Source organism: Mauremys reevesii, linkage group 1 (genome assembly GCF_016161935.1).
Source record: "Mauremys reevesii isolate NIE-2019 linkage group 1, ASM1616193v1, whole genome shotgun sequence".
Taxonomy (NCBI): Eukaryota; Metazoa; Chordata; order Testudines; family Geoemydidae; genus Mauremys; species Mauremys reevesii.
The window spans coordinates 168,508,517-168,519,710 of record NC_052623.1 but is presented as its reverse complement, the minus strand read 5'-3'; the positions used below and the strand labels follow the sequence as shown (position 1 = coordinate 168,519,710).

Genomic DNA, 11,194 nt, shown 5'->3' with positions numbered 1-11,194 from the left:
CTCCCTTCCTCTGTACTTGTATGGCCAATAAAATTAATTAATTAATTTAATTAAAAACCCTGTAACTAACAAAACTGTGCCAATTCTTCACCAATTTCATTTGCCAGTATGCTGCTATATCTCCATTTCCCTGTTCTTCATCTGTTTTGCCAGGACTACCCTTAAAAGTTTTACTAGTATAACTTTTTAGTTAGGACTACACATTTTTACCAAAATTGTTGTATCAGTAAAAGCTCCAGTGTACATGCAGATGGATAAAGGTGCCTTATGCTTGTATAGTTATTCCCTTTCTATATAAGAATAAGCTATATTGGTATAATCCTTTTATACAGGTATAATTGTACCCACTATACTGGTATAGTTGAAGTGGCACATCCTTTACATGTAGATAAACCCTCAGTGTCATGAAATTGCAAGGTTTTCAGGGCAGAGATTGTCTCTTTATACAACACCCAACATAACAAGACTTCCACCCTGACTGGGGCGTTTGGCTGCTACCATAATAGAAAAATTTACTGCTAATAATAATGGTTATTGTACTTCCACCAAAGTCTGTGTATCACTGCTTGCGTTAACACTGCAGGTATTCAACAGGAAAGCCTGTGTCTGCAGGGCATCAGAGGTAGGTATCCCAGTGATACACGCACTGCTGTCCAGCATGATGCTTTTCAGGAACTTTTCACAAAGTATTGCGAGATGGAAATGACTCACACAGGGATTTCTGGAAGCTAGGAGTCAAGTTCCCAGCATACAATTTTCTCCATCCCATAATGCCATCACTGTCCCATAATTTTTGTGTTTTGTTTATTTATTTATTTTTTAAATTCCACAAACCCATTCAGCACTTTTTGGTGTCTGTCATCTCTGAGAGAAGCATGGAGCACACTGAGCTCTGCACTGTTCTCATGACGTTGCTGATACAGGACACATAACTGCAGCACTTCCTGTGGGTTTGCAAGTGTGCAGGGCCAATAATCATCTCTTGCTATGGAGGACTGTGACTCTCAGCAATGTGCAGGACACAGTGGATGGATTTGTGGTGAGGCAATAGACAGTATGCTGTGACTCTCTCCAGGGGTATCTCACCACCACCTACCTGCCTTTAGCGTGAGGAAGTCCTGTCTGTGCCTGCTGTGAATCAGCTCCCTGAAACCACCAGCCTCTGGCAGCACAAGCATTACCTTCCAGGCCTTGCTCTCTCTGTACAAGTAGTGATAGCCACACACCAAACCCTTAATCCTCAGAGCATTCCCTGTAGTGTCCAGCCCCTTATCCACTGAACACTCACAGCATTACCAAGCCTGCTGTTCCCAAAGGAACAGTACACACCAGCTTGTAAGATTCAACTCAAGACCACCACTTTGCTTCACACCCCAGTAGTTGGGTACAGTTATAGGGAAAACAAGAATAAGTTTGTTATTAAAGAACAGAGATTCAAGTGATAATGAATAAGAATATAAAAAACAAATGACTATGTATAAAACAAAATCATAATACGGTTTCTAGAGACTAAACTTAACTAGCTAGTTACTCTCTTGTCTAAAGACATTCATCTCACCTAAAGCATTCATCATTCATCTCATTTTCAACTAAGCCTGGTTTTGACCCCTCTTTCATTAAGTAAACTCTCTGCCCATTTTCTTCCTAGGTGAAGGATGACAAGGTGTATTATTTGTCCCCCAAATATAGTAGAGCAAGCCTTTGATTTGAACCCCAAGATAGGGTCCCCCACCTGCTGTTTGTTTCTTCCTGTTATTCTTCTCCTTTTGAAGTTTTTGCACTCCATTAATATTCAGTTCAAACTGGTGAGAGGAGACCATTGTGAACTACACAAGACTTAATTTAGATGCAAACAGACAGCTAGATAAACATTTCTATCTGATGAAAACCTGTTTTTCACCTTTTCTCATGACCAGTCCATAGACACAGACCCTTAAGAACATAATTGTCAGTATGTTTACATAATTCCTCACACAACATCCATGCATGCATATTACAATTAAATTGGTGACCAATCTGACACTGGCTTTTATTTTAAACCTTACACAACACTTTCTAGTGAAGTAGAATATGCATGCCAGACTCACAAGATCCCTGTAACCCTTCTGCACTCTCTTGCCAGTTGGCATTAAGAGGTTCTTGGGTCTCACATGCATATCCCTATTTGGGCACCAGTCCACCTTGTCAGAGAGTACATCAACAGAAAGGGCTACCTTTCTATGGTTATGCAAGAGTTGGTGGATTACCAAAGGTACTTCACCAATATCAGTGTGGGCTGGTCAGGAAAGGTGCATGACACTTGAATCTTTAAGAACACAGAACTGTTCAGAAAGCTACAAGCAGGGACATTCTTTCCCAACTGGCAGATTACCACTGGTGATATGGAAATGCAAATAGTCATTCTGGGGCACCCAGCCTATGCCGTGGTCCCCTGCCTCATGAACCCATACACTGGCCACATTGACAGCACCAAGGAAAGATTCAACTACCAGCTCAGCAGGTGCAGAATGACTGCTGAATGTGCAATTGGTAGACTAAAAGGATGCTGATGGTGTTTACTCACGGGATTGGATCTCAGTGTGAAAAACATCACAATGGTTATAGCTGCCTGTTGTGTCCTTCATAATATCTGTGAGGTAAAGGGGGAAAAGCTGCTGCCAGGGTAGAGGTGGAGTAGCTGGCTGCTGACTTTGAACAGCCAGACACAAGGGCCATTAGAGGAGCTCAGCATGGAGCTGTGCAGTTGAGAGAGGCTTTGAAGGAGCACCTTAATGCTTAGCCGCAGAGTGTTCTGTGCTGGACTGTTCTCTGGTTCTGGAGCTTGGGTGCAGGTAGGAATTGTGTAGTGCTTACTGTACATTTATAAACATGACTGTGTATGTGTTCCTGAACATGAGTCATGTGATGTCCCCTGTACATTTACAAGTACTGTGTGTCAGAGACAGGGAGGTGGATGGCCATACCTAGTGGTCAATCAAGCCTAATGGTCAGAGCAGGAGTTGGAGCCTAGGGTGAGAGCCAGAGTCAAAGGCCAGATGCCAGAGCCACAGGTCACAGCCAGAGCCAGGAGTTGGTGGCCAGGGTCAGAACTGGAGTCAGAGAGCAGATACTAGAGCCAAGAGTCGGAACCAATGTCAGAGGTCAGAAATTGGAGCCAAGAGTCGGAACCAGGTTACCTGGAGAGAGGCAAGGCAGGAGCAGGACTGAGGCCAAGGCAGGAACAAGCAGGCACAGGAGCTCTAACAGCTGTGGGCAAATGTTTTGAGCAGCCACTGAACTGTTGCTGTTGCTGTAGCTGTACTTAAGAGCTGGTCTGCTGCCTCTTCCAACCGACGAGTCAGTGTAGCCAAACAGGCAGCCTATTACAGGTCAGCTGTGCATGTTACACTGCCTGGAGATGGGCTGTGCTGCAGACCCTACTTCCTGACATTTTGTGCTTTTAATACCACTAAGCGTTCTGCAATAACATGCTGTGAATGAGATCATAGAATACCAGGGTTGGAAGGGACCTCAGGAGGTCATCTAGTCCAACCCCCTGCTCAAAGCAGGACCAATCGCCAGATAGATTTTTACCCCAGTCCCCTAAGTGGCCCCCTCAAGGATTTAACTTACAACCCTGGGTTTAGCAGGCCAATGCTCAAACCACTGAGCTATCCCAATGAATAAAGATAACATTATTCTCCAAAAACAAATTTATTGAGTGGCAAAACTTGTGCAAAAAACAACAAACTTTTAACATAAATGAATGAAATGGGATTTTAAAATTGGAAAGACTGCAAACATTTCTGTCCATTTCTGTTCACAATTGTAGTCTGTTGTGACTACATAGGCAACAACCGTGGTTCTCAAAGGTCTCTGTATGTGAAGCTGTGGTTTTCTTTGCTGTCCCTAGAGTGGAAGCGTGGGGGTACAGATGTACCTTGTGATGCCACATGGTATATTGGAGAGTTATTAGCAAGGAGTTCTCCAAGGACTGAAAAGGGTGGTCCTGTGGGTAAACGGGGATCTTCAGCATCTGTGTTTGCTGCCCAAGAAGACCCATTATGTTCTTGCGCATTTATCTCTCCTTTTCTTGGTGGGATTCCTGGGCCCTTCACCTGTCTTTCTCCATGCTATCAGTCATATTTGCCTTCTAGGACCACTGTTCACAGTCTGATGCAGCATTGGCTTGTGGAATCTCACTGAATATGTTCTCTTCTTTTTCCTCATCAGTGTCAGGCATTCTGTGGATGTGGAGGGCACTCCCCTCAAGGCCACAATAGCAACAGCAGCTGATAAAAACAGACAGATGGATCACTGGATTTACAGTCACAACAGAAAGGGAAAGATATATTTCAAAACTCCCTTCCCTTACTCCCATAAAACCTTTTAATAAGACATATTTATTGGCATTTCAGCTTTGGTGTGTCTCTGCACAGCACCACTCCACAACCCCAGCCATGTAGTATCACCCACTTAGGAGTAAGGTGAAGGGGAAGGAAGGAATTTCAGTTGCACAAAACAATAAAATTTCAATCCCTAAACTATGGGTATGAATATATGGCAATGCACTGAGTATTGGCACTATTTTCCACCACTGGTTGTAGTTTTAGCTGATATTTTACTCCTGAGGGTAACAAAGCCAAAGAGAGCATAGCTGCTACTGGCATCCTAAAGCAGCTCATGCCCAAATGCTGCCAGTCTGTTTACTGCAATGGTGCCAGCCAAATTCATCCAATAGTGGTGTGGGAAAGTGTCCTACTGCAAAGGAAGAAAAGACAGCCATCTCTAGAAACCTTAAGGAGAGGATTGCAGAGTACCTCCATGAAAGTTTTATACAAATTTCTCAAGAGGATACAAGAAACATCCCTTTGAACATAAACAAAGTGCTCTGCATGCTCCCCTTCCCCTCCTCACCCACCGCCTAACCCAACAGGGGAATGAAAAGCAGGTACGATCTCTACCTCTGTTTGTTGTACCACTACCTCTCCTCGTATGAATAAAACAATGAAAAGTCAATACCTATGTCTTGGTAGCTTGGGGATGGGCCAGGCAACATCTTTAAATTTAATAATTGGAAGGAAAAACACATGTACACACATACCCAAGGGCCCTTCCCCTTCATTGGGCTCCTCCATGCATGGCTGACAGGACTGGCTAGACTGTAGTGTAGTCGTGAACAGGTCCTGGCTTGTGGTACCGCTGGAGCCCCCTGCTGCATCTCCCTCCTCCGCTTCCATCTCCTTGCTGTTCACAGCAAGGGTCTCGGTCTTGGGCTCCTTTGAGGTATCCGGTCCACAATTGTCTGCAGGGTGCTGGTGGGGTCTCTGCCAAGTATGGCATGCAACTTGTAAAAGCAGCAGGTCTGCACCTCAGCACAGATTGATTGTTGTGTTCCCGGGTTTTGTGGTGTGACTGGTGCAATTCCTTCACTTTCACAGCTGCAGATCTCTGTCATGCTCCTTTGCCGGCAATCTGTTCATAGGTGTCCACATTTCTGTGTCTGGTCCATAGCTGTGCTTCCACAGCCTCTTCTCCTCACAGGTGAAGGAGATCTAATACCTACTGTCTATTCCAGACTGTACCGCACCTAGTCCGTGGAGCTAGCATGGTCAGTTGGAAGTTGCACGCACCAAAAGACTGCTGTTAGGTGTGCTCCCCAAGGTGGACAATCAGGAAAAGGCATTTCAAAAATGCACGGGGGGGCAGGGCTTTAGCCGGGGAGGGGGGTGGCTTCCAATCTCCATGACCCCTGGGCAGTGGAATTCATAATGGTGCCCAGAGCAGTCACTGTCAAGCATTGTGGGACAGCTGCAGGAGGACTGTTAGGGTCAGCACAGGTGTCTACCTGCCCCAGTAGATCGACCATGGCTACACATTGAGGTGGTGGTTTTACTGTGTTGCCATAAGAGGGCACTTATGTCAGTTGGAGGCATTTGAGTATAGACACATGCACAAAGGTCAACTCAAGGCGACTTATATCAACCTAACTTTGTAAAGTAGACCAGGCTTAAATGTAACACCCCGTTTCCTATATATTCTTCCAATATTCTTTTTACATGCCGCAACCACTGAAGCTTGGATCCCCTCAGCTTTTCTATCATTTGTACCACCTTCACATTCCCCCTAATTTGTTCATTCCAAACATTGTCCATTTTTATAACACCAAGCACCCATCTTAACATTTTCATTTCCTCTATATTCAAGATCTTCTCCTCAGTGCCCAGCATTCAGAACCGTACAAAAATGCAGGCCTAATTAAAGTCTTGAAGATCTTACTTTTCAATTTGATGGACATTCTCCTAATGCAGATTACTCCACTTACTTATCTCCATTTAGTCCATGCCTTTCCTGCTCTGCTAATAGGTTCATCGAGTTCACCATTATCTCAAATTATCAAACCCTAGGTACTTGAACTTCTGTATCTTTGGTAGTGGCTCATCCCCCAGACTTATATTTTGTTATCTTCCTGCAATTTACTGAATCTAGAGACCATATACTCTGTTTTATTTTGGCTGGTTTTCATGACATTTTTTTCAAGTATGTGTCTCCATTTCTCTCAATCTTCTTCCACTTTTTCTTTGCCATCTCCCCGCCCTTCTCCCAGCACTAAATCATCTGCAGAAAGCATGTTCCAGGATACCACTGTGGATGTTAAAGTGCATGAATCACCAATGTGAACAAAAAGGGGCTTTCTCCACATAGCCTAAAGAATGACACAGTCATTGGGCTAAATTGATTTTTTTTAACTGGTTGTTGGGTCCCAAAGAAAGAATTTGAACTGTATAGGTCTGATTTTGTTAGAAACTTCTTGATTATTCCTGACTTTTGTATATATATATAAACTGGAGTTTCATCTCTTTCAAACCTTGGTTTAGAGTTTTCTTTAGACATGGGAAGAAAGTTAAACAGAAGTAGGAGGTAAATAAAATAAGTTTTCAAATAACTACAAAGTCTTACTAATAACAATTTTAAACAAGCTTTCCTGTCAACAGGCTTTTCTGTCATTGACTGAAGCTATCTACATTATAGCTTATGTCAGCAGAATTTATGTCCTTCAGGGATGTGAATAAACTACTCATTTGAGCTTGAGCGACATTAATTACACAGACATAAGCACCAGTGTGGACAGTGCTATGTCGGCGGGAGAGCTTCTTCTGCCACCAGCATAGCTTCTGCACTCACGGAGGACTTAGGGTTGCCAGGTGTCCAGTTTTTGACTGGAACCTCTGGTCAAAAAGGGAAACTGATAGCGTCCGGTCAGCACAGCTGACTGGACGCTGAAAGTCTGGTGACTTACAGTAGCCAGCATCCACTGCTGGGGGGTGGGAAGAGCAACAGCTGCTGCTGGAGCCTGGAGGAGTGGCTCTGTTTAGCAGATGCTGCTCTTCCCACCCCCAAGCCTGACAGAGAGAACTGGCTGGCTCCCAGACCAGCCTCCAAAGTGGGTACCGGTGCCATCTGGAGGGGGGGTGTAACCTGCCTTCCCCCCACCACCCTGCTGTGCCTCAATTCCCCCAGCCCCTTGCTCTGGGGACCCCCCTGCTCCGCTGTGCCCCAGTTTCCCCTCCCCAGTCCCTGGCTCCAGGGACAGACCCTCCCCTTGCCCCACTGGACCTGATTTCCCCTCCCTAGCTCCTCGCTTCAGAGATGGACCCTTCCCCCTACTGTGCCCTGACTTCCCCACCCCACCCTTGGCTCCAGGGATGGACCCCTCCCCCTGCCCTGCTGTGCTCCGATTTCCTCACCACAGCCCCTTGCTCCAAGGACTGACCCTCCCGCCTGCTCTGCTGTGCCCTGATTTCCCCACCCCAGCCCCTTGCTCCAAGGACTGACCCCGGCAATACCCTGCTGTGCCCTGATTGGGCAGGTGAGCAGGCTCCACATCAGCTCCTCCCAGTCCAGATACAGCAGCAGGGGCAGGGGTGGAGAGCAAGGAATGGAGGGGGGTAACAGGTGGATGAAGAGGCGGTATTCAGTTTTCAGGGATTAGAAAGTTAGCAACCCTAATGGAAGTGGTTTTATTAGGCTGACAGGACATACAGTGTCTTCACCAGACAAATTGCAGTGCTGTATGTGTAGATATGCATTGAAAGTTCCAAGTAAAGCCTGATCCTCAGGTAGAAAAAACTCCATAGAGGCAGGGGCGGCTCTAGACATTTCTCCGCCCCAAACACGGCGGCACGCCACGGGAGGCACTCTGCCGGTCGCTGGTCCCGCGGCTCCAGTGGACCTCCCGCAGGCGTGCCCGGCTCGGGGAGGTAGTCCACCTGCGGGAGGTCTACCGGAGCCCTGCCTGCCGCCCTCCCGGTGACCAGCAGAGTGCTCCCCACGGCATGCCGCCCCAAGCACGCGCTTGGCATGCTGGGGCCTGGAGCCGCCCCTGCATAGAGGTTTACAGGCGCTCTCCCTGCATAGTGCTGGAAGGATGAGACCCCGGCTGTAGCTAAATCTCAAATTAAACATCTGATTTAGTTGGGGTTTGTATGTTAATCCTAAATTCTGTAGTGCTGCCTTTCATGCAAGTACCTGATCTCTAAGAGCTTTACAAATAAAACTTGACACACCCAATCATCGAATACAATCAGAGAAGATTAGGGTTGGAAGAGACCTCAGGAGGTCATCTAGTCCAACCCCCTGCTCAAAGCAGGACCAACCCCAACTAAATCATCCCAGCCAGGGCTTTGTCAAGCCAGGCCTTTAAAACCTCTAAGGAGGGAGATTCCACCACCTCCCTTGGAAACTCATTCCAGTGCTTCACTACACTCCTAGTGAAATAGTTTTTCCTAATATCCAACCTAAACCTACCCCACTGCAACTTGAGACCATTGCTCCTTGTTCTGTCATCTGCCACACTGAGAACAGCCAAGCTCCATCCTCTTTGGAACCCACACCCCCTTCCGGTAGTTGAAAGCTGCTATCAAATCACTCCTCACTCTTCTGCAGACTAAATAAGCCCAGTTCTCCTAGCCTCTCCTCATAAATCATGTGCCCCAGCTCCCTAATCATTTTCATTGCCCTCCGCTGGACTCTCTCCAATTTGTCTACATCCATTCTGTAGTGGGAGGCCCAAAACTGGATGCAATACTCCAGATGTGGCCTTACCAGTGCCAGATATAGGGGAATAATCACTTCCCTCGATCTGCTGGCAATGCTCCTACTAATGCAGCCAAATATGCCGTTAACCATCTTGGCAACAAGGGCACACTGCTGACTCATATCCAGCCTCCTGTCCACTGTAATCCCCAGGTCCTTTTCTGCAGAACAGCCACTTAGCTCATTGGTTCCCAGCCTGTAGCAGTGCATGGGATTCTTCCGTCCTAAGTGCAGGACTCTGCACTTGTCCTTGTTGAACCTCATCAGATTTCTTTTGGCCCAATCCTCCAATTTCTCTAGGTCACCCTTCAGTGTATCTACCTCACCCCCCAGCTTAGTGTCATCTGCCTACTTGCTGAGGGTGCAATCCATCCCATCATCCAGATCATTAATGAAGATGTTGAACAAGGGAGGCATTTCTCCACACAATTCAGCATCCTCATTCTCTGTAAAAAAAAATTTAAATATAATTTAAAAAATAAATCAGGTGCATTTTAAATCTCTTCTTAAAGGAAACACAATCCAGTTGAGTAAAATACCCACATTTAGGAGATGCATTACATTCTTCAGGACAGGGAAGGAGCATCTTTTTGTTCTGAGTTTGTCACAGACTGTGACTGTGGGTTTGGCTACACTTGCAGCTGTACAGCGCTGGGAGTTAAAGCTGTCTTCATACAGCTGTGTAGGGAAAGCGCTGCAGTGTGGCTACACTGACAGCTACCAGTGCTGCAATGTGGCCACATTTGCAGCAGTGCTGGGAGTGGTGCATTATGGGCAGCTATCCCAGCGTTCAAGTGGCTGCAATGTGCTTTTCAAAAGAGTAGGGTGAGGTGGAGTGTGACAAAGAGCGTGGGGGAGACAGAAGAGAGAGTGGATTTTTGGAGCTGACACTGTGTCAGCTCCCTGCCTTGCAAGTTCAATTGACCAGTGTAAGTCAGTGTCATGTGAAATAAACATGGTTCCTGTCCCTGAAAAGAAAAAGAAAAAGTTCTAAGGACTTGAAGAAACACAGCACCAACCTTCAATCATTTTAAAAGTTTCGACCCCTTCCCCCACCTCTCTCTCATTCACTAAATGCAAATAGCCTTCAGACCAGATAAGCAGCTGCTCCAAAATGGACCCAGCCTCCCCGGGCTGCTTCTCTCCTCAAGCAAAAACAGTCCCCCCCTCCCTGCCTCTGCTCCAGCAAACAGTAGCTGTGTTTGTTTTTTAGATAAGCAGCTGGGGGGGAGCCCTGAGTTCACAACAAAACAAAGAGAGGCATTTTTTACTTAAAAAGCATTACGGGAAGGTTCCGGAGGTCAGTTATAGCATAGTAAGATTAATCACTGTTTACACTGGCACCCCAGTCGTTATTCCCCTTGCAGAGGTGGAGTACATGCAGTGCTATGTGCCTTGCCAGTGTGGACGGGGAGTAAGTTACAGCGCTGTAAAGCCACCACCAGCGCTGCAACTCTCCAGTGTAGCCAAGCCCTCACAGTAGGGCCATGAACCTCAGCTGGGGCCCCAAGGCGCTAGCAACAGAAATAACGATTGGTGTAATGAAATGGGGGGGGGCAGCGTCTCCTTCTTCCCCCTGAGAAATTATACTCTCACATATTAATTACTGTGATGGGTTTGCAATAAAACACCTAGTGCCCGCGGTTGGGCCAATCTGCCCCATGTTATTTGCATTGCAGCTGCCCTGCGAGGCCCGGACCAGGCTGAGGTGGGGGCATTCCGCTGGAAACTGCACAGACCTAGAAATGAGCCCTGCCAGGCCTGTTTTCACGCTGTCCGTGGGCAGGAACCACACACACAAACACAGCTGCCGGCTGGGGCGCGCGACCGCGGCAGCTGGCGGCGGGTGGGGGGAAGGGGCTATGACGTCACTCCCCACACCGCCCCCGCCGGCTCTCGCGCTAGCGCTGCCCGGGTTTCTGGGAAGAGTCGCTGCTTCGCTGAAGCCCGGAGGCGTCTGCGCTGCGCGGCGCGAGACCGGGGCGTTCGGGCGGTGGCGCGAGGCGCGCGGCCGACGGCAGCACGAGCCCGGTCGCTGGAGCCCCCGCGGGAGGATGGCGCCGCCGGAGCTGCTGCTGCTGCTGCTGCTGGGGCCGGCGCCCCTCGGTGCAGGTGAGCG

General features: G+C 47.5%; 1 protein-coding gene across 2 annotated transcripts in view; it reads left to right on the top strand.

The window, feature by feature from the left end:
* The first annotated feature begins 10,973 nt into the window (after window positions 1–10,973).
* IFNAR1 (interferon alpha and beta receptor subunit 1) overlaps window positions 10,974–11,194 on the top strand; it is a 40,269-nt gene continuing 40,048 nt past the window's right edge. For both annotated transcript variants that reach the window (XM_039541649.1, XM_039541644.1), the window contains exon 1: window positions 10,974–11,187. In XM_039541649.1, coding sequence (XP_039397583.1) covers window positions 11,130–11,187 — 58 coding nt within the window. In that variant the 5' untranslated portion in view covers window positions 10,974–11,129. The remainder of the gene's footprint in view (window positions 11,188–11,194) is intronic.